This window comes from Pogoniulus pusillus, chromosome 14 (genome assembly GCF_015220805.1).
Source record: "Pogoniulus pusillus isolate bPogPus1 chromosome 14, bPogPus1.pri, whole genome shotgun sequence".
Lineage (NCBI taxonomy): Eukaryota > Metazoa > Chordata > Aves > Piciformes > Lybiidae > Pogoniulus > Pogoniulus pusillus.
The window spans coordinates 30,177,730-30,202,963 of NC_087277.1; the positions used below are offsets into that span (position 1 = coordinate 30,177,730).

The 25,234-nt window shown below is 50.7% G+C and overlaps 1 protein-coding gene across 1 annotated transcript in view; it reads left to right on the plus strand.

The window, feature by feature from the left end:
• PI15 (peptidase inhibitor 15) overlaps nucleotides 1–23,392 on the plus strand; it is a 38,727-nt gene extending 15,335 nt beyond the window's left edge. The window contains exons 2-5 of the mRNA XM_064153991.1: nucleotides 11,267–11,385; nucleotides 12,621–12,753; nucleotides 17,709–17,824; nucleotides 22,964–23,392. Coding sequence (XP_064010061.1) covers nucleotides 11,267–11,385; nucleotides 12,621–12,753; nucleotides 17,709–17,824; nucleotides 22,964–23,099 — 504 coding nt within the window. The 3' untranslated portion in view covers nucleotides 23,100–23,392. The remainder of the gene's footprint in view (nucleotides 1–11,266; nucleotides 11,386–12,620; nucleotides 12,754–17,708; nucleotides 17,825–22,963) is intronic.
• The last annotated feature ends 1,842 nt before the right edge of the window (nucleotides 23,393–25,234 follow it).

Sequence of the window (25,234 nt, forward strand, 5' to 3'; positions counted from 1 at the left end):
TTTCCTGATATCCAACCTAAACCTCCCCTGCTGCAACTTGAGGCTATTTCCCTGTGCTTTTTCCAGCCATGTCAGAGCAGAGAGAAGGAAAAGCTGGGATTCAGCAAGCAGGATGCTCAGATGGGCAGTGATGGGTAAATAAAAGGCAAAGAATGCAGTTAGCTGAAAGAAGCTTGGAGACAGGTGGGGGTTGGTCTCTTCTCCCTGGAAACAAGTGACAGAGTGGCTGAGAGCAGGCAGGCAGAGAGGGAGCTGGGGGTGCTGGGAGAGAGGAGCTGAAGAGGAGGCAGCAGTGTGCCCAGGTGGGCAGCAGAGGCAATGGCATCCTGGGCTGGCTCAGGAGCAGTGTGGGCAGCAGGACAAGGGAGGTTCTTCTGCCCCTGTGCTCAGCACTGCTCAGGCCACCCCTGGAGTGCTGTGTCCAGTTCTGGGCTCCTCCATTGCAGAGAGATGTTGAGGTGCTGGAAGGTGTTTGGAGAAGGGCAGCAAGGCTGGGGAGGGGCCTGGAGCAGAGCCCTGTGAGGAGAGGCTGAGGGAGCTGGGGGTGTGCAGCCTGCAGCAGAGGAGGCTCAGGGCAGAGCTCGTTGCTGCCTGCAGCTGCCTGCAGGGAGGCTGTAGCCAGGTGGGGTTGGGCTCTGCTGCCAGGCAATCAGCAGCAGAAGAAGGGGACACAGCCTGGAGCTGTGCCAGGGCAGGTCTAGGCTGGATGTGAGGAGGAAGTTGTTGTCAGAGAGAGTGATTGGCATTGGAATGGGCTGCCCAGGGAGGTGGTGGAGTGGCCGTGGCTGGAGGTGTTGCAGCCAAGCCTGGCTGGGGCACTTAGTGCCATGGTCTGGTTGGTTGGGCAGGGCTGGGTGCTAGGTTGGGCTGGCTGAGCTTGGAGCTCTCTTCCAGCCTGCTTGGTTCTATGATTCTATGATCAAATCCACAGGGGTGCCAGCTCTATGGAGCACAAAAGCCATCAGCTGTGTTCAGGACTGCTCCAGAGTCAGCTAGAAAAGACCTTCCCTTTTTCAAGCACTCCTGGAAAACTCTGAAGAGCTTCCCTAAAACCGCAGCTGTGGATAGATAGTGTGATAAAGGCTGGCTGGGTTAGACTTGCTGTGCTGTTAGAGCTGCCTTCCAATGTTCCATGCATAAGACTGTGGAGACCTGCACCCTGGTGGTGTTTTTCAGAAGAGGGTATTGACATGATTTAAATTCAGCATTAGCAGAAAGCCTTCTAGGGGTTTAAGCAAACAAAAAACAACACAGTGAAGGCCCAGATAGGAGAGCAGCCTGCCCAGAGCCTTCAGAATTAGACATTCCTTTGTTATTAAATGTAGCACCTCTTGAACTTGGCTGAAAACAGAGACAGGGCATTTTGCACAGGGCTCTGGCTCCAAAGCACACAGTGCTTCGTTCCGCCTGGCAGCGGGGCTGGAGTGACCTTAAACCTCCAACCTTTCTCTTCTCTTTCTCTTTCTCTACCTGAGGAGGTGAAAAGAGGAGCAGTCACACAACCACGGGCACAGAAGGCTAGGTTAGGAGGAGGTTCTTCACTGAGAGAGTGATTGGCATTGGAATGGGCTGCCCAGGGAGGTGGTGGAGTGGCCGTGGCTGGAGGTGTTGCAGCCAAGCCTGGCTGGGGCACTTAGTGCCATGGTGTGGTTGGTTGGGCAGGGCTGGGTGCTAGGTTGGGCTGGCTGAGCTTGGAGCTCTCTTCCACCCTGCCTGATTCTATGATTCTATGGAAGGGACCCCAAAAGGCCATGCATGCCAATCCTCCTGCCAGAGCAGGATCACCCAGGCCAGGTCACAAGAACACATCCAGGTGGGATTTGAGAGTGTCCAGAGAAGGAGACTCTCCCTTCCAACCCCCATCATGCTGTGACTCTCTCATGTCCATCTATGTTCATGTGGCTGGAATCACATATGCAGAGAGCGTTAGGGGTTGGAAGGGATCATCCATTCCAATCCCCCTGCCAGAGCAGGATCACCTGAAGTAGGAGAAGGAGACTCCACAGCCTCTCTGGGCAGCCTGCTCCAGGCTCCAGCACCCCCACACTGATAAAGTCTCCCCTTCTGTGTTTGTGGCAGCTCCTCTGCTGCAGCTGGCACCCAGTGCCCCTTGTGCTGCCCTTGGCCAGCCCTGAGCAGAGCCTGGCTGCATCCTCCCTGCACTGCCCTGCACAGCTTGAGCACAGCACTGAGGGCAGCCCTCAGGCTCCTCTGCTGCCAGCTGCCAGCCCCAGCTCCCTCAGCCTGTCCTCACAGGAGATGTTCACTGCCTGCAGCAGCTTTGTGGCTCTGTGCTGGACTCTCTCACATGTTTCTCTGAGGGGCTCAGAACTGGATGTGACATTCCATGTGTGGCCTCAGAAAAGCAGAGTAGAGGGACAGGAGATCCTCTCTTGACCCCTCCCTGGCCTCCACCTCAAGATGCCCTTGGCCTTCTTGGCCACGAAGGTGCACTGCTGGCTCATGGACACCCTTCTGCCCACCAGGACCCTGGGATCCCTTTCCCCTATGCTGCTCTCCTAGAGATCAATCACCAACCTCAGCTGGTAAAGGTCTCTGGAAGTACATATCCTAAAGACAGCAAAATGATTGGACTCCATGGTCCTGAAGGTCTTTTCCAACCAAAGTGATTGTAAATGATGCAAGCCCCAAGGCAACAACTTCTTTGCTTTTTGTACACAGAACACTGCCTTCACCACAGGCTCCTCCACCTCTGAACCTGCCTGAGATAGGGCTGGAGGTCCAGTTCAACTCACCTCAGTGTGAAATGGATTTGAACCTGTGTCTGTGCAGTGTTAGCTGTTCCTAGTGGCTGTGAACCTGTGTCTGTGCAGTGTTAGCTGTTCATAGTGGCCTTTAACCTGTGTCTGTGCAGTGTTAGCTGTTCATAGTGGCATTTAACCTGTGTCTGTGCAGTGTTAGCTGTTCATAGTGGCCTTTAACCTGTGTCTGTGCAGTGTTAGCTGTTCATAGTGGCCTTTAACCTGTGTCTGTGCAGTGTTAGCTGTTCATAGTGGCCTTTAACCTGTGTCTGTGCAGTGTTAGCTGTTCATAGTGGCCTTTAACCTGTGTCTGTGCAGTGTTAGCTGTTCATAGTGGCCTTTAACCTGTGTCTGTGCAGTGTTAGCTGTTCATAGTGGCTGTGAACCTGTGTCTGTGCAGTGTTAGCTGTTCATAGTGGCCTTTAACCTGTGTCTGTGCAGTGTTAGCTGTTCATAGTGGCTGTGAACCTGTGCCTGTGCAGTGTTAGCTGTTCCTAGTGGCTGTGAACCTGTGTCTGTGCAGTGTTAGCTGTTCATAGTGGCCTTTAACCTGTGTCTGTGCAGTGTTAGCTGTTCATAGTGGCTGTGAACCTGTGTCTGTGCAGTGTTAGCTGTTCATAGTGGCTGTGAACCTGTGTCTGTGCAGTGTTAGCTGTTCCTAGTGGCTGTGAACCTGTGTCTGTGCAGTGTTAGCTGTTCATAGTGGCCTTTAACCTGTGCCTGTGCAGTGTTAGCTGTTCATAGTGGCTGTGAACCTGTGTCTGTGCAGTGTTAGCTGTTCATAGTGGCTGTGAACCTGTGTCTGTGCAGTGTTAGCTGTTCCTAGTGGCTGTGAACCTGTGTCTGTGCAGTGTTAGCTGTTCATAGTGGCTGTGAACCTGTGTCTGTGCAGTGTTAGCTGTTCATAGTGGCCTTTAACCTCTGTCTGTGCAGTGTCAGCTGTTCATAGTGGCTGTGAACCTGTGTCTGTGCAGTGTTAGCTGTTCATAGTGGCCTTTAACCTGTGTCTGTGCAGTGTTAGCTGTTCATAGTGGCCTTTAACCTGTGTCTATGCAGTGTTAGCTGTTCATAGTGGCCTTTAACCTGTGTCTGTGCAGTGTTAGCTGTTCATAGTGGCCTTTAACCTCTGTCTGTGCAGTGTTAGCTGTTCATAGTGGCCTTTAACCTGTGTCTGTGCAGTGTTAGCTGTTCATAGTGGCCTTTAACCTGTGTCTGTGCAGTGTTAGCTGTTCATAGTGGCTGTGAACCTGTGTCTGTGCAGTGTTAGCTGTTCATAGTGGCCTTTAACCTGTGTCTGTGCAGTGTTAGCTGTTCATAGTGGCCTTTAACCTCTGTCTGTGCAGTGTTAGCTGTTCATAGTGGCTGTGAACCTGTGTCTGTGCAGTGTTAGCTGTTCATAGTGGCCTTTAACCTGTGTCTGTGCAGTGTTAGCTGTTCCTAGTGGCTGTGAACCTGTGCCTGTGCAGTGTTAGCTGTTCATAGTGGCTGTGAACCTGTGTCTGTGCAGTGTTAGCTGTTCATAGTGGCTGTGAACCTGTGTCTGTGCAGTGTTAGCTGTTCATAGTGGCCTTTAACCTGTGTCTGTGCAGTGTTAGCTGTTCATAGTGGCTGTGAACCTGTGTCTGTGCAGTGTTAGCTGTTCATAGTGGCCTTTAACCTGTGTCTGTGCAGTGTTAGCTGTTCATAGTGGCTGTGAACCTGTGTCTGTGCAGTGTTAGCTGTTCATAGTGGCTGTGAACCTGTGTCTGTGCAGTGTTAGCTGTTCATAGTGGCCTTTAACCTGTGTCTGTGCAGTGTTAGCTGTTCATAGTGGCCTTTAACCTGTGTCTGTGCAGTGTTAGCTGTTCATAGTGGCTGTGAACCTGTGCCTGTGCAGTGTTAGCTGTTCATAGTGGCCTTTAACCTGTGTCTGTGCAGTGTTAGCTGTTCCTAGTGGCTGTGAACCTGTGTCTGTGCAGTGTTAGCTGTTCATAGTGGCCTTTAACCTGTGTCTGTGCAGTGTTAGCTGTTCCTAGTGGCTGTGAACCTGTGTCTGTGCAGTGTTAGCTGTTCATAGTGGCCTTTAACCTCTGTCTGTGCAGTGTTAGCTGTTCATAGTGGCCTTTAACCTGTGTCTGTGCAGTGTTAGCTGTTCATAGTGGCCTTTAACCTCTGTCTGTGCAGTGTTAGCTGTTCATAGTGGCCTTTAACCTGTGTCTGTGCAGTGTTAGCTGTTCATAGTGGCCTTTAACCTGTGTCTATGCAGTGTTAGCTGTTCATAGTGGCTGTGAACCTGTGTCTGTGCAGTGTTAGCTGTTCATAGTGGCCTTTAACCTGTGTCTGTGCAGTGTTAGCTGTTCATAGTGGCCTTTAACCTCTGTCTGTGCAGTGTTAGCTGTTCATAGTGGCCTTTAACCTCTGTCTGTGCAGTGTTAGCTGTTCATAGTGGCCTTTAACCTGTGTCTGTGCAGTGTTAGCTGTTCATAGTGGCTGTGAACCTGTGTCTGTGCAGTGTTAGCTGTTCATAGTGGCCTTTAACCTGTGTCTGTGCAGTGTTAGCTGTTCATAGTGGCTGTGAACCTGTGTCTATGCAGTGTTAGCTGTTCATAGTGGCCTTTAACCTGTGTCTGTGCAGTGTTAGCTGTTCATAGTGGCTGTGAACCTGTGTCTGTGCAGTGTTAGCTGTTCATAGTGGCTGTGAACCTGTGTCTATGCAGTGTTAGCTGTTCATAGTGGCTGTGAACCTGTGTCTGTGCAGTGTTAGCTGTTCATAGTGGCTGTGAACCTGTGTCTGTGCAGTGTTAGCTGTTCATAGTGGCTGTGAACCTGTGTCTGTGCAGTGTTAGCTGTTCATAGTGGCCTTTAACCTCTGTCTGTGCAGTGTTAGCTGTTCATAGTGGCTGTGAACCTGTGTCTGTGCAGTGTTAGCTGTTCCTAGTGGCTGTGAACCTGTGTCTGTGCAGTGTTAGCTGTTCATAGTGGCCTTTAACCTGTGTCTGTGCAGTGTTAGCTGTTCATAGTGGCCTTTAACCTGTGTCTGTGCAGTGTTAGCTGTTCATAGTGGCTGTGAACCTGTGTCTGTGCAGTGTTAGCTGTTCATAGTGGCCTTTAACCTCTGTCTGTGCAGTGTTAGCTGTTCATAGTGGCTGTGAACCTGTGTCTGTGCAGTGTTAGCTGTTCATAGTGGCCTTTAACCTGTGTCTGTGCAGTGTTAGCTGTTCATAGTGGCTGTGAACCTGTGTCTGTGCAGTGTTAGCTGTTCATAGTGGCTGTGAACCTGTGTCTGTGCAGTGTTAGCTGTTCATAGTGGCTGTGAACCTGTGTCTGTGCAGTGTTAGCTGTTCATAGTGGCTGTGAACCTGTGTCTGTGCAGTGTTAGCTGTTCATAGTGGCCTTTAACCTGTGTCTGTGCAGTGTTAGCTGTTCATAGTGGCTGTGAACCTGTGTCTGTGCAGTGTTAGCTGTTCATAGTGGCCTTTAACCTGTGTCTGTGCAGTGTTAGCTGTTCATAGTGGCTGTGAACCTGTGTCTGTGCAGTGTTAGCTGTTCATAGTGGCTGTGAACCTGTGTCTGTGCAGTGTTAGCTGTTCATAGTGGCTGTGAACCTGTGTCTGTGCAGTGTTAGCTGTTCATAGTGGCTGTGAACCTGTGTCTGTGCAGTGTTAGCTGTTCATAGTGGCCTTTAACCTGTGTCTGTGCAGTGTTAGCTGTTCATAGTGGCTGTGAACCTGTGTCTGTGCAGTGTTAGCTGTTCATAGTGGCTGTGAACCTCTGTCTGTGCAGTGTTAGCTGTTCATAGTGGCCTTTAACCTGTGTCTGTGCAGTGTTAGCTGTTCATAGTGGCTTTTAACCTCTGTCTGTGCAGTGTTAGCTGTTCATAGTGGTTTTCAATCTCTGCCTGACCAGTGTCAGCTGTTAATAGGTGTCAGGACAGCCTCTGGAGTTCAGCTTCCCCCCTCTGAGAATAAAGCCCCTCTGTTCTCCTCCTTTCTCCTGCAGCAGGAAGAAGCTGCTGTGTGTTTTCTTTCCTGTCAGCCTGCCACATCTTTCAGTTCAGAATTGCTTGCACAAACAGCAAGGCTTTTCTTGGGGGACCTCCTAGAGAACTCAGAACTTTGTTCTGTTGCTGCTGCTTTAATGAAAAGTGTCAGTGGTTAGGGGCACAAAATGCAGGGGAGGGGGAAAAAAGTGGACTTCCCCCCCCACACCTCCATATAGAATAGAAACACAAACACCACAAAGGAAATATCTTCTTCGTTCAGCCTTTGTGGGCTTGAGAAAAGGCAGTGTGCTGCCACTGTGTTTAAAGTGAGAGAGGTCAGACACTTTCCCCTTCAGCCTCAGGACCAATTGTCTGAGTGACACAGAGCTAAAGTTTAGTCCTTTTTAATCCCCACTTCTGAGCTTAGCTCTTGCCAACTAAAATACACCTCTGAGTAGGTGAGGAAAGCACTGAATCACAGAATCATGGCAGGTTAGAGGTGGGAAGGGGCCTCCAGAGATCACCCACTCGACCCCCTGCCAGAGCAGAGTCACACAGGGCAGCTCACACAGGAACGCATCCAGGTTGGTTTGAAAGCTGCCAGAGAAGGAGACTCCACAACCTCTCTGGGCAGCCTGCTCCAGGGTTCTGTTACTCTCATTGTAATTGAAGTTTCTCCTCATGTCCAGGTCATATCTTCTGTGTTCCAGTTTGTATCCACTGGTCCTTGGCTTGTTGCTCTGCACCACTGAAAAGACCCTGGCCCCTTCCCCTTGGCACCCACCTGAAAAGAGCCTGGTCCCTTCCCCTGGGCACCCACCTGAGAAGAGCCTGGTCCCTTCCCCTGGGCACCCACCTGAAAAGAGCCTGGCCCCTTCCCCTGGGCACCCACCTGAAAGGAGCCTGGTCCCTTCCCCTTGGCACCCACCTGAAAGGAGCCTGGCCCCTTTCCCCTTGGCACTCACCTGAAAAGAGCCTGGTCCCTTCCCCTGGGCACCCACCTGAAAAGAGCCTGGCCCCTTCCCCTGGGCACCCACCTGAAAGGAGCCTGGTCCCTTCCCCTTGGCACCCACCTGAGAAGAGCCTGGTCCCTTCCCCTGGGCACCCACCTGAGAAGAGCCTGGTCCCTTCCCCTGGGCACCCACCTGAGAAGAGCCTGGTCCCTTCCCCTTGACACCCACCTGAAAAGAGCCTGGTCCCTTCCCCTTGGCACCCACCTGAAAGGAGCCTGGTCCCTTCCCCTGGGCACCCACCTGAAAGGAGCCTGGTCTCTTCCCCTTGGCACCCACCTGAGAAGAGCCTGGTCCCTTCCCCTGGGCACCCACCTGAAAAGAGCCTGGTCCCTTCCCCTTGGCACCCACCTGAAAAGAGCCTGGTCCCTTCCCCTTGGCACCCACCTGAAAGGAGCCTGGTCCCTTCCCCTGGGCACCCACCTGAAAGGAGCCTGGTCCCTTCCCCTGGGCACCCACCTGAAAAGAGCCTGGCCCCTTCCCCTGGGCACCCACCTGAAAGGAGCCTGGTCCCTTCCCCTGGGCACCCACCTGAAAAGAGCCTGGCCCCTTCCCCTGGGCACCCACCAGAAAGGAGCCTGGTCCCTTCCCCTGGGCACCCACCTGAAAAGAGCCTGGCCCCTTCCCCTGGGCACCCACCTGAAAGGAGCCTGGTCCCTTCCCCTTGGCACCCACCTGAAAAGAGCCTGGCCCCTTCCCCTGGGCACCCACCTGAAAGGAGCCTGGTCCCTTCCCCTTGGCACCCACCCCTCACATGTTTATAGCACTGATAAGGTCCCCTCTCGACCTTCTCCTCTCCAGACTGAACAGCCCCAGGGCTCTCAGTCTCTCTTCCTAGCAGAGATGTTCAAATTCCTTCATCATCCTTGTGGTCTCTCTCCAGCAGGTCCCTGCCTCTCCAGAATTCAGGAGCCCAAGACTAGACATAGTATTCCAGGTGTGGTTTCTCCAGGATGGAACAGTTTGGGAGAAGAACCTCCCTAGCCCTGCTGGCCACAGCTGTCTTGTGGCTCCCCAGGACACCACTGGCCCTCTGCTGCAAGGGCACATTGCTGGCCCATGCATAACTTGCTGCCCACTGGGTCTCTAAGGTCTTCCTCCCTCGAGCTGCTCTCCAGCAATCTCTAGCCTGTACTGTTGCCTGATGTTATTCCTCCCCAGGTGCAGTGCTTATTGAACTTCATGAGTTCCAGATGTCCAGACCTTGTTGGATGGCAGCACAGCCTAACAGGGTGTCAGCCACCCCCCCCAGGCACTGACTAGTTTAAGATATAGAATCATGGAATGGTTTAGGTTGGAAGGGACCTCAAAGCTCAGCCAGTTCCAACCCCCTGCCATGGGTGCAAGGACACCTCCCACCAGAACTGGTAACTCAAGGCCTCATCCAACCTGGCCTTGAACACCTCCAGGCAGGTTGTGGAGCACAGAAGCAGCCAATGTGATCAAAGATCAAAGATCACATTGGGTGATTCTGTGCTCCTCAACCTCCCTGGGCAACCTGTGCCAGTGTCTCAACACCCTCACTGCAAACAACTTCTTCCTAACATCCACTTTACATCTCCCCTCTGCCACTTCAAACCCATTCCTCCTCCTCCTGGCATTCCCAGACCTTGTCAGTAGTCCCTCCCCAGCGCTCCTGGAGGACCCCTTCAGATCCTGCAAGGCCACTCCAAGGTCTCCTCCAAGCCTTCTCTTCTCCAGCCTGCAGAGCCTCGACTCATAGCCTGTCCTCATAGCCAATCTGCTCTGATACTTAACACATCAGGGGTGCTCTTTTAGGTGGGAAGCAACCTCACGGATCAGCCAGTTCCAACCCCCTGCCATAGGCAGGGACACCTCCCACTAGAACAGGTCACTCAAAGCCTCATCCAACCTGGCCTTGAACACCTCCAGGGAGGTTGTGTAGCACAGAAGAGCTCCACAAAGCTCTCTCTTTAGTGGACCCATGCTCAGCTGAGGATTGTGGAGCAGAGATGTGTCTGGACATCCACTCACCCTGCATGGATATACTGAATCAGAAGACACCTGAGCAGAGAGCTGGTTGAGATGACCTGACCTCATCCAACCTGGCCTTGAACACCTTCATGGAGGTTGTGTAGCACAGAAGAGCTCCACAAAGCTCTCTCTTTAGTGGACCCATGCTCAGCTGAGGTTTGTTGTGGCCCATGGAGCAGAGATGTGTCTGGGCATCCACTCACCCTGCATGGATAAACTGAATCAGAAGACATCTGCTGAGCAGAGAGCTGGTTGAGATGACCTGAGCTCCACACAATCAACGATCACATTCTGTGCTTCACAACCTCCCTGAGCCACAGACTTTCCTAAGCAAAGAATATCTGGCCAAGATGTTTCGTGGACATCTGTCTGGTGATGTCCTGACTCCCTCTGAGGCAGCCCTTCTACCGGCGAGCCCTTCGGAGGCGCGAATCAGACGCTTGAAGGTTTGGTTACAGCAGAGTAAATCGACTCGAAACCCTTGCACAACTTCTCGTGGAGCTGCAGTGAGGCAGTGCCCAGCCAGCTTGTTGTGTTAGCCCTCTGTTTATTTGCAGAAGGATGAAACACAGAGCTGTGATCCCCGTGGAGATTTTTGTCTGTGGATGTCAGCTCTCTTCTCTGTAAACTTTCTGACCGTTACCGAAGGCGGTCGGGGGAAGGAGACTCGCACATGTGGTAGGCAGCCAGGGCAGAGCAGCGAGCAGGTGGCAGCTGACAGCAGAAAGGATTCCTGTTCTTAGAGAGAGGGAGAGAGCTTGGAGTTCCAATGACCTCAGAGCCCAAACAAATATATCAAATTGGCCAGATCTGTCTCTGGATTCCGATGAGCTCATCTGTTTTCATCACACGCTGTGCGCTCAGGAGAAGTCCTCTCACTCACTCACTCTTGCAGTCACTCTGCTGCAACAGCATAGAGGCAGGGCTGGGTGACAGCACTGGAACAGGCTGCACAGGGTGGGGGTCGTGGAGTCTCCCTCTCTGGAGACATTCAAAACCTGCTTGGCTGTGTTCCTGTCTGATCTGCTCTGGCAGGGGGATTGGACTGGAATGATTTGCCGTTGGAATGGGCTGCCCAGGGAGGTGGTGGGGTGGCTGTGGCTGGAGGTGTTGCAGCCAAGCCTGGCTGGGGCACTTAGTGCCATGGTCTGGTTGGTTGGGCAGGGCTGGGTGCTAGGTTGGGCTGGCTGAGCTTGGAGCTCTCTTCCAACCTGCTTGATTCTATGATCCTTTGAGGTCCCTTCCAGTCCCTGACATTTTGTGATCATAGAATGGTTTAGGTTGGAAGGGACCTCAAATCTCAGCCAGTTCCTCCCTATGGCAGGGAGTTGGAACTGGCAGAGCTTTGAGGCCTCTCCCAACCTACACCATCCCATGACTCTCAGAGCTCCTTGCCTGGTGACAGCTCTGCTGTGTTACGGTAGCCCATTTGTCACATCAGACACTTGCTGCTTGTCTCCTCGCACTGTGATCATTGTTTGTTCTTTACTGCTCTGCTGCTGCCAAAATCTCCTACTGAGGGTGTTTTATTTTGCCAGGTTTGGGATGAGACTCTGGCTAAATCTGCAGAGGCTTGGGCTGCTACATGCATTTGGGACCATGGACCTTCCTACTTACTGAGATTCTTGGGCCAGAATCTGTCTGTAAGAACTGGAAGGTAGGCAGATGCTCTACGGAGGGGTCGTTTTGTCAGCCCTCAAACAGCCTGTGAGACCCAGATCCTAGACTGATGGGCTTTGAGAGGCTCTGGAGAAGGACACTCCACAGCCTCTCCAGGCAGCCTGGTCCAGCATCCCCACATTAAAGAGGTTTCTCCTTTTTGTCTTATCAATAATCAATATTCTCACTTAGGGCTTTCAAACCCCACCCCAATGTGATCCTGATTGCCACGAAGCTGCATTAGCAGGAGGGTTGTACTAGATGGTCTCTGGAGGTCCCTTCCAAACCCCAGCATGCTGTGACTCTGTGGTATCCATCTGCGCTCATATGGCTTGAATCACACAACCACGCAGTGTTAGGGGCTGGAAGGGATCAGCCTGTCCAACCCCCTCTGCCAGAGCAGGATCACCTGGAGTGGGAGAAGGAGGCTCCACAATGTCTCTGGGCAGCCTGCTCCAGGGCTCTGCCGCCCTCACAAGAAAAAAGTTTCCCCTTCTGTTCCCATGGCAGCTCCTCTGCTGCAGCTGGCACCCAGTGCCCCTTGTGCTGCCCTTGGCCAGCCCTGAGCAGAGCCTGGCTGTGTCCTCCCGACACTGCCCAACACAACTGGATCTGCTTGCAGCCCTCAGGCTCCCCTGCTGCCAGCTCCCAGCCCAGGCTCCCTCAGCCTGGCCTCACAGGAGATGTTCCACTGCCTGCAGCAGCTTTGTGGCTCTGTGCTGAACTCTTCCAAGCAGTTCCCTGAGGTCCTTCTTGAACTGAGAGGCCCAGAACTGGACACAATATTCCAGATGCAGACTCACCAGGGCAGGCCAGAGTGGGAGGAGAACCTACTGACCACAGCCCTTCTAATCCACCTCAGGATGCCCTTAGCCTTCTTGGCCACAAGGGCACATTGCTGGCTCATGGGCATCCTTCTGTCCACCAGGACCCTCAGGTCCTTTTCCCCTATGCCGCTCTCCAGCAGATACCCACTTGTACTGGTCCATGGGGTTGTCTTTTCCCAGATGCAAGATTCCACACTTGTCCTTGGTGAATTTCATCTCCTTTCTTCCCACCCAACTCTCCAGCCTGCCCAGGAGAGCACTGCTGCTTAATCCTGTGCCCCTGGTGGCGCGTGGGGAAGTGTGTTCTTTAGGTGACTTGCACAGAGGGAGCAGCAGCAGCAGCCAGTGCCAAGACACCTCCATCTAACCTGCCATGTTTTCCCTTCTGCCTCTGAAACACGCCCAGGTACCGCTCCATTCTGCAGCTGGTGAAGCCCTGGTATGATGAGGTGAAGGATTATGCCTTCCCCTACCCTCAGGACTGCAACCCTCGGTGCCCCATGCGATGTTACGGACCCATGTGCACCCACTACACACAGGTGATAGAAACTACTTTCTGCTCTTCAAAACTGGACCCTTCTGTCATGGCTTTTGGTGGCTCTCTTGCAAATGCATCTATCTGTCTACAGCCTGATTTGCATCTGGTGTTTGTGATGGTTTGGGTATTACCCAACCCCCACACACTCTCATGAAGTCACCCAGACTACACTCAGCCGAGCTGGAAGTTAAGGAATGAAGCTTTATAGTCACAGCTCAGCACAAGATACAAGCAGAGAGTTACAACATCTACAGCTATAGGCAGAAATAGACAAGTTAAAGGTGATACAGAAACACAACAGCCCTGCCAGGAACCAGAGTGCCCAGCAGGGGCTCCCAACCACACTTCCACCTTCTTTCCAACCCTCTACCTCTGCTGTGAGCACAGACTGAAAGAGTTGGGGCTGTGCAGGCTGGAGCAGAGGAGGCTCCCAGGGGACCTTCTTGTGGCCTTCCAGCATCTGAAGGGGGCTCCAAAAAAGCTGGGGAGGGACTTCTGAGGCTGTGAGGGAGTGGCAGGAGTGGGGGGAATGGAGCAAAGGTGGAGGTGGGGAGAGTGAGGCTGGAGGTGAGGAGGAAGTTGTTGAGCAGGAGAGTGGTGAGAGGCTGGAATGGGTTGCCCAGGGAGGTGGTTGAGGCCCCATGGCTGGAGGTGTTTGAGGCCAGGCTGGCTGAGGCTGTGTGCAGCCTGCTCTAGGGTAGGGTGTCCCTGGGCATGGCAGGGGGGTTTGGCACTGGCTGCTCCTTGTGGCCCCTTCCAGCCCTGACTGGTTCTGTGACTGTATGATTCTACCTTATGCCAGATTTGCCTTATGTGCAAGGTGAGTTTGGATGATCAGCAAGGGGGGGTTAGAAAGCAGAAGGATTAGTTACACAGAAGCAGCAGCCCAGGGCACCAGCTGTGACAGAAAGGCACACACACATTGACTCTCCCTCTCTGTCCTATCAATGTTTTGTGTTCTTGCTTTTATACATCTCAGCAAGCCTGTGAGTGCAGCAGACATCCCCACTGTTTCCTTTTCACAGCCTAGAAACTGATTTCTCTCACTAAAATATTCCACTTAGCCTGAAACTAGCACAGTGTTAGGCAATCTACCAAACCCCAGAGCTTTGTTGCTTAGACATAAGTGTTGAAAGGAAACAGGAGTAGAAACCTGTTAAGTTTAACACGAAACTGCAGCCTTACCTTGTAAGAAATGGATGTTCTGCTACTGAAGTGCCAGGAAGTTGCATGGACATATTAAGATTGCCTCCAGATATGGGAAAGTTATCTGTTAGCTTGCAGATATAGGGAGGTTCATATTTAGTTTTATAACCTAAACAAATAGAAGGAGGGGTTAAAAAAGGTGTGATAGTGCAACATTAATAATTATCTCTGTAGGTATGTGGTATGCAAGAGAGCTTAAAACCATTTAAATGGTTATTGTGACTGTAGGGAATGATTAAAACCATTTAAATAGTTGTTGTGACTGTAGGGAATGATTAAAACCATTCAAATGGTTGTTGTGACTGTAGGGAATGATTAAAACCATTCAAATGGTTGTTGTGACTGTAGGGAATGATTAAAACCATTTAACTGGTTGTTTTGACTGTAGGGAATGATTAAAACCATTCAAATGGTTGTTGTGACTGTAGGGAATGATTAAAACCATTCAAATGGTTGTTGTGACTGTAGGGAATGATTAAAACCAGTCAAATGGTTGTTGTGACTGTAGGGAATGATTAAAACCATTCAAATGGTTGTTGTGACTGTAGGGAATGATTAAAACCAGTCAAATGGTTGTTGTGACTGTAGGGAATGATTAAAACCAGTCAAATGGTTGTTGTGACTGTAGGGAATGATTAAAACCAGTCAAATGGTTGTTTTGACTGCAGGGAATGATTAAAACCATTTAACTGGTTGTTTTTACTGTAGGGAATGATTAAAACCATTCAAATGGTTGTTGTGACTGCAGGGAATGATTAAAACCATTTAACTGGTTGTTTTGACTGCAGGGAATGATTAAAACCATTTAACTGGTTGTTTTGACTGCAGGGAATGATTAAAACCATTTAACTGGTTGTTTTGACTGCAGGGAATGATTAAAACCATTTAACTGGTTGTTTTGACTGCAGGGAATGATTAAAACCATTTAACTGGTTGTTTTGACTGCAGGGAATGATTAAAACCATTTAACTGGTTGTTTTGACTGCAGGGAATGATTAAAAGCATTTAACTGGTTGTTTTGACTGCAGGGAATGATTAAAACCATCATAATGGTTGTTGTGACTGTAAGGAATGATTAAAACTCTCATAGTGGTTGTTGTGACCGCAGAGAATGATTAAAATCATTTAAATGGTTGTTGTGACTGTAGGGAATGATTAAACCCATCAAAATGGTTGTTTTGACTCTAGGGAATGACTAAAACCATTAAAATGGTTGTTGTGACTGTAGGGAATGATTAAAACCATTCAAATAGTTGTTGTGACTAGGGAATGATTAAAACCATTAAAATGGTTGTTGTGACTGTAGGGGATGATTAAAACCATTTAACTGGTTGTGACTGTAGGGAATGATTTAAAACATTTAAATGGTTGTTGTGACTGTAGGGAATGATTAAACCCATCAAAATGGTTGTTTTGACTCTAGAGAATGACTAAAACCATTAAAATGGTTGTTATGACTGTAGGGAATGATTAAACCCATCACAGTGGTTGTTGTGACTGTAGGGAATGATTAAAACCATCATAGTGGTTGTTGTGACTGCAGGGAATGATTAAACCCATCAAAATGGTTGTTTTGACTCTAGAGAATGACTAAAACCATTAAAATGGTTGTTGTGACTGTAGGGAATGATTAAAACCATCAAAATGGTTGTTGTGACTCTAGAAAGTGATTACTTTTCTTAGCAGGTGTCCAAGCAGGTTTCAAACTGAGTTCAGAAATACATTCCTTTTTTTTGGATAGATTAGGTGGATGGGCCAATGTTAATGGCATGAGCTTCAACAGGGCCAAATGCCAGCTCCTGCACTTGGGTCACAGCAACCCCAAGCAATGCTACAGGCTTGGGGCAGTGTGGCTGGAGAGCTGCCTGCAGAAAGGGATCTGACAGATGTAATGGACAAGCAGCTGAGTGTGAGCAGCAGTGTGCCAGGGAGCTGAATGTGAGCCAGCAGTGTGCCCAGGCAGCTGAGTGTGATCCAGCAGTGTGCCCAGGCAGCTGAATGTGAGCCAGCAGTGTGCCAGGCAGCTGAGTGTGATCCAGCAGTGTGCCCAGGCAGCTGAATGTGAGCCAGCAGTGTGCCAGGCAGCTGAATGTGAGCCAGCAGTGTGCCCAGGCAGCTGAATAGGAGCCAGCAGTGTGCCCAGGTGGCTGAATAGGAGCCAGCAGTGTGCCCAGGCAGCTGGATAGGAGCCAGCAGTGTGCCAGGCAGATGAATAGGAGCCAGCAGTGTGCCCAGGCAGCTGAATAGGAGCCAGCAGTGTGCCCAGGTAGCTGAATAGGGGCTAGCAGTGTGCCCAAGCAGATGAATAGGAGCCAGCAGTGTGCCCAGGTGGCTGAATAGGAGCCAGCAGTGTGCCCAGGTGGCTGAATAGGAGCCAGCAGTGTGCTCAGGTGGCCAAAAAAGTCAATGGCATCCTGGCTTAGATTAAAAATACCGTGTCTAGCAAGAGTAGGAAGGTGATTGTGCCCTTGGACTCTGCTCTTGTGAGGCCACACCTTGGGTACTGAACTGTGTTCAGTTTTAGGCATCTCATTAGAAGAGATATGTGGAGGTGCTGGAGTGAATGCAGAGGAGGTCAAGGAAGCTGGAGAAGGGCCTGGAGAATAAATGTGATGAGGAGTGACTGAGGGAGCTGGGGATGGGTAGTGTGGAACAGAGGAGGCTGAGGGAGACCTCATTGCTGTCTACAGCAATCTGAAAAGAGGTTGTGGAATGCTGGTGGGTGGTACTGGTCTCTTCTCACAGGTAAATAATGATAGAAGAAGAGGGAATGGCCTCAAGCTGCCACTGGGTAGGTGTAGACTGGGCATTAGGAAGGATTTTTTCCCAGCATGAGTGGTCAGACATTGGAATGAGCTGCCCAGGGAGCCCCCAGCCCTGGCTGTGTTTAAAGGACATTTGGATGCGGTGCTCGGGGATACGGCTGTGAGGGGTGAACCTTGCAGAGCAAGGCTGACAGCTGCCCTGGGTGAGCCTGGGGGTCTTTTCCAACCTGGCTCTTTCTGTGTAGACCACACCTTGAGTGCTGTGTTCAGTTCTGGGCCCCCCAGTTTAGGAGGGACATTGAGATGCTTGAGCGTGTCCAGAGAAGGGCAACGAGGCTGGGGAGAGGCCTTGAGCACAGCCCTACGAGGAGAGGCTGAGGGAGCTGGGATTGGTTAGCCTGGAGAAGAGGAGGCTCAGGGCAGACCTCATTGCTGTCTGCAACTACCTGAGGGGAGGTTGTGGCCAGGAGGAGGTTGCTCTCTTCTCTCAGGTGGCCAGCACCAGAACAAGAGGACACAGCCTCAGGCTGTGCCAGGGGAGATTTAGGCTGGAGGTGAGGAGAAAGTTCTTCCCTGAGAGAGTCATTGGACACTGGAATGGGCTGCCCGGGGAGGTGGTGGAGTCGCCGTCCCTGGAGCTGTTCAAGGCAGGACTGGACGTGGCACTTGGTGCCATGGTCTGGCCTTGAGCTCTGTGGTAAAGGGTTGGACTTGATGATCTGTGAGGTCTCTTCCAACCTTGATGATACTGTGATGCTGTGATACTGTGGTGCTGTGATGCTGTGATGCTGTGATGCTGTGATGCTGTGATCTGTGATGCTGTGATGCTGTGATGCTGTGATCTGTGATGCTGTGATGCTGTGATGCTGTGATCTGTGATGCTGTGATGCTGTGATGCTGTGATGCTGTGTGTTTCTATGTGTTTCTGTGATGTGAATATATTTATTTTCTCCTTGGCCTTGACAAACAATGAATATTTATTCAGATGGTTTGGGCCACTTCCAATCGTATAGGCTGTGCCCTGCACACGTGCCACAACATGAACGTCTGGGGAGCTGTCTGGAGACAAGCCGTTTACTTGGTATGCAACTATGCCCCCAAGTGAGTTGCTTGCTTTTAATATTGTTGAGTTTTATCCTTCATGCATGCTCTGCTCCTCCCGTGGCAGGGATTCCTCCTTCCCCTGCCTGCCTCCTGAGCGCGCCTCCGGTCGCGGGGAAGTGCATGGCTTGGGCGTGCAAGGAAGGGGAGGAAAGGACTTGGTCTGCAGGGAACAACTCTCAGAACTAGTTTCCTCTTGGTGGTGTAATTATTGTCACCTTCAGAAGTTGTTTTATTGTTGTGATTATTATAGTTATTATTTTTGCCTCCTTTTTTCTTCCTTCCTTGCCTTCCTCCTTTGTCCTATGTAGGGAGCAACCCTCAGAACTTGTTTTGTTGTTGTAATTATTATCACTTTTGTTTTGCCTCCTTTTTCTTTCTTCCTTGCCCTCCTCCTTTGTGCTGCTGTGCAGGGAACAACCCTCAGAAGTTGTTTTATTGTTGTGATTATTATCACTGTTATTTTGCCTCCTTTTTCTTTCTTCCTTGCCTTCCTCCTTTGTCCTATGTAGGGAGCAATCCTCAGAACTCGTTTTATTGTTATAATTATTATCACTGTTATTTTGCCTCCTTTTTCTTTCTTCCTTGCCCTCCTCCTTTGTGCTGCTGTGCAGTGAACAACCTTCAGAAGTTGTTTTATTGTTGTGATTATTATCACTGTTATTTTGCCTCCTTTTTTCTTTCTTCCTTGTCCTCCTCCTTTGTGCTGCTATGCAGGTTACAACCCTCAGAAGTTGTTTCATTGTAGTGATTATTATCATTATTATTTTTGCCTCCTTTTTCTTTCTTCCTTGCCCTCCTCCTTTGTGCTGCTGTGCAGGGAACAACCCTCAGAAGTTGTTTTCTCTTGTTGTAGTTATTATCATTATTCTTTTACCCCCTTTTTCTTTCTTCCTTGCCTTCTTCCTTTGTCCTATGTAGGGAGCAATCCTCAGAACTCCTTTTATTGTTATAATTATTATCACTGTTATTTTTCCTCCTTTTTCTTTCTTCCTTGTCCTCCTCCTTTGTGCTTCTATGCAGGGAGCAACCCTCAGAAGTTGTTTCCTCTTGGTGTTATTATCATTGCTATTTTGCCTCCTTATTCTTTTTAACTTGCCTTCCTCCTTTGTCTTATGTAGGGAGCAATCCTCAGAACTTGTTTTCTTTTATTGCTATAATTATTATCATTGTTATTTTTGCCTCCTTTTTCTTTCCTCCTTGTCCTCATCCTTTGTGCTGCTGTGCAGGGAACAACCCTCAGAAGTAGTTTTCTCTTGTTGTAGTTATTATCATTATTGTTTTTGCCTCCTTTTTCTTTCTGACTTGTCCTCCTCCTTTGTCCTGCTGTGTAGGAACCAACCCTCAGAATTTGTTTCCTCTTGTTGTAATTATTATCCTTGCTATTTTTGCCTCTTTTTTCTTTCTTCCTTGTCCCCCTCCTTTGTGCTGGCCACACACTGCCTTCAGTTCCTTCCTTCTTCCCTCTGTTATGTGCAGTCCTGCTGATCTAGACCTCTTCAGGTAAGCAATCCTGCTCTAGAACACACCCTTCATAGGATCATAGAATGCACCAAGTTGGCAGAGCCCTCCAAGCTTACCTGGTCCAACCCTTGCCCCAGCACTGCAGACTCACCACTAAACCACATCCATAAGCACCAGCTCCACAAGATGCTTAAACACCTCCAGGGATGGGGACTCCAGCACTGCCCTGGGCTGTGAACACAGAGCACTGCCCATAATGTGGATTTAACCTTCCTCCACAGCAGATTGGAGCCAGAGTAGAGCCAAATTAGGGCTCCAAATTTCATGGCAAGCCAACAGTGACAATATCAAAGAACAAGTGGCCACAGAATAAAAAATATAACGTGTAACAGCTTCATCTTAACTTCCAAACCTAATTAGCAGTAAATCAAATTAAATTAGCCCCACGTTGGGCGTCAAAATAAGGCTGTGGTAGCTTGGGAGTTTCCCACCCCCTCACCCCTCATGAACTATCTGCAACTACCTGAAGGGAGGCTGTAGCCAGGTGGGGTTGGGCTCTGCTGCCAGGCACCCAGCAACAGAAGAAGGGGACAGAGGCTCAAGCTGTGCCAGGGCAGGTCTAGGCTGGATGTGAGGAGGAAGTTGGTGGCAGAGAGAGTGATTGGCACTGGAATGGGCTGCCCAGGGAGGGGGTGGAGTGGCCGTGGCTGGAGGTGTTGCAGCCAAGCCTGGCTGGGGCACTTAGTGCCATGGTCTGGTTGGTTGGGCAGGGCTGGGTGCTAGGTTGGGCTGGCTGAGCTTGGAGCTCTCTTCCAACCTGCCTGATTCTATGATTCTAAGGCAGGGAGTGTGGGGCAGGAGCAGGAAGAGCTGCAGATGTGTGCATGGCTGCAGGGCTGTGATGCCACCAGCATCACTGAGGCACACTGGGACAGCTCCCATGGCTGGAGAGGAGATTAGATGGGTACAAGCTCTTCAGGAAAGACAGAAAGGGGAGAAGGAGAGGGAATCTTGCCCTCTACATCAAAGACCAACTGGAGTCCATGGAGCTCCAGCTGGGGATGGCTGAAGAGCTGACAGAAAGCTGATGTGTGAGAGTCAAAGGCAAAGGGAGCTCTGCTACAGGCCACCTGACTAGGAAGACCAAGTGGGTGAGACAGTTAGTGCCATGGTCTGATTGATTGGCTAGGGCTGGGTGCTAGAATGGACTGGGTGAGGTTGGAGGTCTCTTCCAACCTGGCTGATCCTATGATTCTATGATGCTATGATTCTGTGATTGTAAGATTCTATGATTCTAGGATTGTAAGATTCTAAGATTTTAGATTCTATGATTCTAAGATTCTAGATTCTGTGATTGTATGATTCAAAGATTCTAGATTCTAAAATTCTATCATAGAATCATAGAATCAACCAGGTTGGAAGAGACCTCCAAGATCATCCAGTCCAACCTAGCACCCAGCCCTATCCAGTCAACCAGACCATGGCACTAAGTGCCTCATCCAGTCTCTTCTTGAACACCTCCAGCCACAGCCACTCCACCACCTCCCTGGGCAGCCCATTCCAATGCCAATCACTCTCTCTGCCAGCAACTTCCTCCTAGCATCCAGCCTAGACCTACCCTGACACAGCTTGAGACTGTGTCCCCTTGTTCTGTTGCTGCTTGCCTGGCAGCAGAGCCCAACCCCACCTGCTGCAATGTCCCTTCAGAGAGCTGCAGACAGCAATGAGCTGTGCCCTGAGCCTCCTCTGCTGCAGGCTGCACCCCCCCAGCTCCCTCAGCCTCTCCTCACAGGGCTGTGCTCCAGGCCCCTCCCCAGCCTTGCTGCCCTTCTCCAAACACCTTCCAGCACCTCAACATCTCTCTGCAATGGAGGAGCCCAGGACTGGACACAGCACTTCAGGGGTGGCCTGAGCAGTGCTGAGCACAAGGGCACAAGAATCTCCCTTGTCCTGCTGCCCACACTGCTCCTGAGCCAGCCCAGGATGCCATTGGCTCTGCTGCCCACCTGGGCACTCTGCTGCCTCATCTTCAGCCTACTAATGATTCAAAGCTTCTAAGATTCTATATTCTAAGATTCAACGATTCTAAGATTCAAAGATTCTAAGATTCTATATTCTATGAATCTAAGATTCTAGATGCTATGATTCTGTGATTCTATGGTTCTGTGATTCTATGGTTCTGTGATTCTATGATTCTAAGATTCTATGAGTCTATGATTCTAAGATCCTATATTCTATGATTCTAAGATTTCTAAGGTTCTATTTTAGGTGCTACAGGAGTAAAAGAATTTTCAAAGGTTTTGCAATTGAAAAAAAAAAACAACACCAAAACCAAACAAAGGGGAGAGAAAGATTGTAATAGGAAAACTGACCCTAGAGGAAAAAAAACTCTGCACCTTTGGAAGTGAAGCAGAATTTTCTGTCCTTTATTGGCTTTAAGACCTCCTAGAAGAGGGTGGTGTGAAATGAGGGCGAGGGGGCAAAGATCAGGCAGCAAGAACTGTATCTCCCTTTTTAACTCCATGACATGGAGAGGGTGAAAGCAAAGTCTCTCAAAGAAACCCAAATGCTACTTTTTATGGATTTCCACTTGAAAAAAAAAATATATTAAATGAAATTTAAAATAAAAATTCAACATCCCAAACTTCCTGGAATTCCATCTTGTGTGCATGTAGGAAAAGGATGGTTTGGTGCATTGGGCATTACTGAAAGATTAGAACAGAATCACAGCATCAGGCAGGCTGGAAGAGAGCTCCAAGCTCAGCCAGCCCAACCTAGCACCCAGCCCTGCCCAACCAACCAGACCATGGCACTAAGTGCCCCAGCCAGGCTTGGCTTCAACACCTCCAGGCACAGCCACTCCACCACCTCCCTGGGCAGCCCATTCCAATGCCAATCACTCTCTCTGCCAGCAACTTCCTCCTCACATCCAGCCTAGACCTGCCCTGGCACAGCTCCAGGCTGTGTCCCCTTCTTCTGGTGCTGCTTGCCTGGCAGCAGAGCCCAAACCCACCTGGCTACAGCCTCCCTGCAGGCAGCTGCAGGCAGCAATGAGCTCTGCCCTGAGCCTCCTCTGCTGCAGGCTGCACACCCCCAGCTCCCTCAGCCTCTCCTCACAGGGCTGTGCCTGTGCCAGGGCTCTGGGACCCTTACACTCAAGAAGTTCTTCCTCATGTTGAGCTGCAGCTTCCTGTGCTGCAGTTTCCATCCCTTGCCCCTTGTCCTGTGCCAGGGCACAAGTGAGCAGAGGCTGTCCCTGTCCCTTCCTCCCTGACCCCCAGCCCTCAGCTCTTGATAGACATTGCTCAGATCCCCTCTCAGCCTTCTCCTCTGCAGCCTAAGCAGCCCCAGGGCTCTCAGCCTCTCCTCCTCAGGCAGTGTTCCAGGCCCTTCAGCATCCTTGCAGCCCTCTGTTGGACTCTCTCCAGCAGATCCCTGTCCCTCCTGAACTGGGGATCCCAGAGCTGGATGCAGCAGTCCAGGTGAGATCTCAGCAGGGCAGAGCAGAGGGGGAGGACACTACCAAAGACATTAAATTTGATCACTCAGCATTGCTAACTGAATTATTTTTCCTTCCTCTGTACCATCCCTGAGCATTTTCCCCCCCTTTTATTTACTTTTCTTTGTTTGTTTGTTTGTTTAAATTTAATTTCATTTTACTGTTTTATTTTTCAGGGGGAACTGGATTGGAGAAGCACCATACAAAGTAGGGGTGCCCTGCTCAGCCTGTCCTCCTAGCTACGGAGGGTCCTGTACTGACAATCTTTGCTTCCCAGGAGTGACATCAAACTACTTGTACTGGTTTAAATAAGTGAAGGTTTACATCATTTGGGAGGAAACAAACCCAAAACCCAAGCAAGAGAAGAGAGGATAAGAAAAAGGAGTAACATGAAGCTGGTATATTGGATTTTGCACATGTTATATATGGAGAGATGCTGTAAGGATGCTCTGAGGTTTTTCCCTCCCTGTATGCTTTTGTGTAATTAGCTTTCAAACTATAGGATGGTTTGGTTTGGGGGTTTTTAAGACTTACATTAACCCTTTTAGGTCAAAACGTTTGTTCCAAGAGAGCAAGCTCCTTTTCACCTTAGCAAGCACAGCTCCCTGAGGACTAGTGCCTAGGAAATGGTAGAATGTAGCTTCCTTTTAAAGACCATCAGCTCCAGAAGGAGAAGGGGGATGGTTTAATGCTGGTCTCTACAAATGCAGGGTGACAGGAAAAGCAAAAGCTGTCCTCATGCTCCCCAGTGCTCCTCTCATTGCCACCTGAGCTTCCACCTGCAGCCCCAGGCAGAGAACAACCCAGGCAGGAGGAGCTGCAGGGTATTACCTACCTCACACACAACACCGATGGGTTGAAGGCTTTCCTGAGGCCAGCACACAGCTGCTGCTGCTGGCAACAATGCTTGTGGGCAGACAGGAGAGCTGGGGGCAGTGAGGAACCACGTTGGCCAAGGTGCCATGGCTACTAACCTCCCTGATCATAGAATCATAGAGCCAGGCAGGCTGGCAGAGAGCTCCAAGCTCAGCCAGCCCAACCTAGCACCCAGCCCTGCCCAACCAACCAGACCATGGCACTAAGTGCCCCAGCCAGGCTTGGCTGCAACACCTCCAGCCACGGCCACTCCACCACCTCCCTGGGCAGCCCATTCCAGTGCCAATCACTCTCTCTGCCACCAACTTCCTAACAACATCCAGCCTAGACCTGCCCTGCCACAGCTCCAGGCTGTGTCCCCTTCTTCGGCTGCTGCTTGCCTGGCAGCAGAGCCCAACCCCACCTGGCTACAGCCTCCCTGCAGGCAGCTGCAGGCAGCAATGAGCTCTGCCCTGAGCCTCCTCTGCTGCAGGCTGCACACCCCCAGCTCCCTCAGCCTCTCCTCACAGGGCTGTGCTCCAGGCCCCTCCCCAGCCTTGCTTCCCTTCTCCAGACACCTTCCAGCACCTCAGCATCTCTCTGCATGGGAGGAGCCCAGAACTATCTAGCTGGAAGGCTCCATCATGGTTTAATGGCATGACCCAACTGTACCTTCTCGTGTTGGTGAACACATCAGTAATGGTGTGATGGTGCTTTGCTTCCTCCTGTACAGGAAGAGAGACTTTAAGGTGCTGGAGTGTGTCCAGAGAAGGGCAGTGAAGCTGTGGAAGGGTCTGGAGAACAGGGCAGGGGAGGAGCAGCTGAGGGCCCTGGGGTTGTTTAGACTGGAGAAAAGGAGGCCAGGAGGAGCAGGGCAGGAGTGGTGCCCCTATGCTGGGCACTGGTGAGGCCACATCTCAAATCCTGGGTTTAGTTCTGGGGCCCTCATGCCAAGAAGGACACTGAAGGGCTGCAGTGTGTCCAGGCAACAGAGCTGGTGAAGGCTCTGAAGGACTGGGCTGGTGAGGAGCAGCTGAGGCACCTGGGGCTGTTTAGTGTGGAGAAGGCTGAGGGGAGACCTCATTGCTCTCTACAGCCCTCTTAAAGGAGGTTGCAGTGAGGTGGGGGCTGGGCTCTTCTCCCTAGGATTAGGTGGCAGAATGAGAGGAACTGGCCTGAAATTGTGCAGGGGAAGGTTAGGTTGGAGGTGAAGAAAAATGTCTTTGTGCAAGAGAAGTCAGGGATTGGCCCAGGCTGCCCAGAGTGGGTAGTGGAGTCCCCATCCCTGGAGGTGTTCAAGAAACCTGTGGCCATGGCACTTGGGGACAGGGTTTAGAGGCCATGGTGGTGTTGGATGATGGTTGGAATGGTTGATCTTAGAGGGCTTTGCCAGCCACAACAGATCTATGATTCCCTGATTTCACTTGTGGCTTTAAATCACTGATTCAGTCCTTTGAGGGTGTTAGAGGGAGTTTGTCACCAGACTATGGTGGCCTAAAAAGAAAGATCAGAGGCTGATTTCTTCAGGTTACACAGAATTAACCAGGTTGGACAAGAGCTCCAGGACTGTTGAGTCCAACCTATCGCCTAAG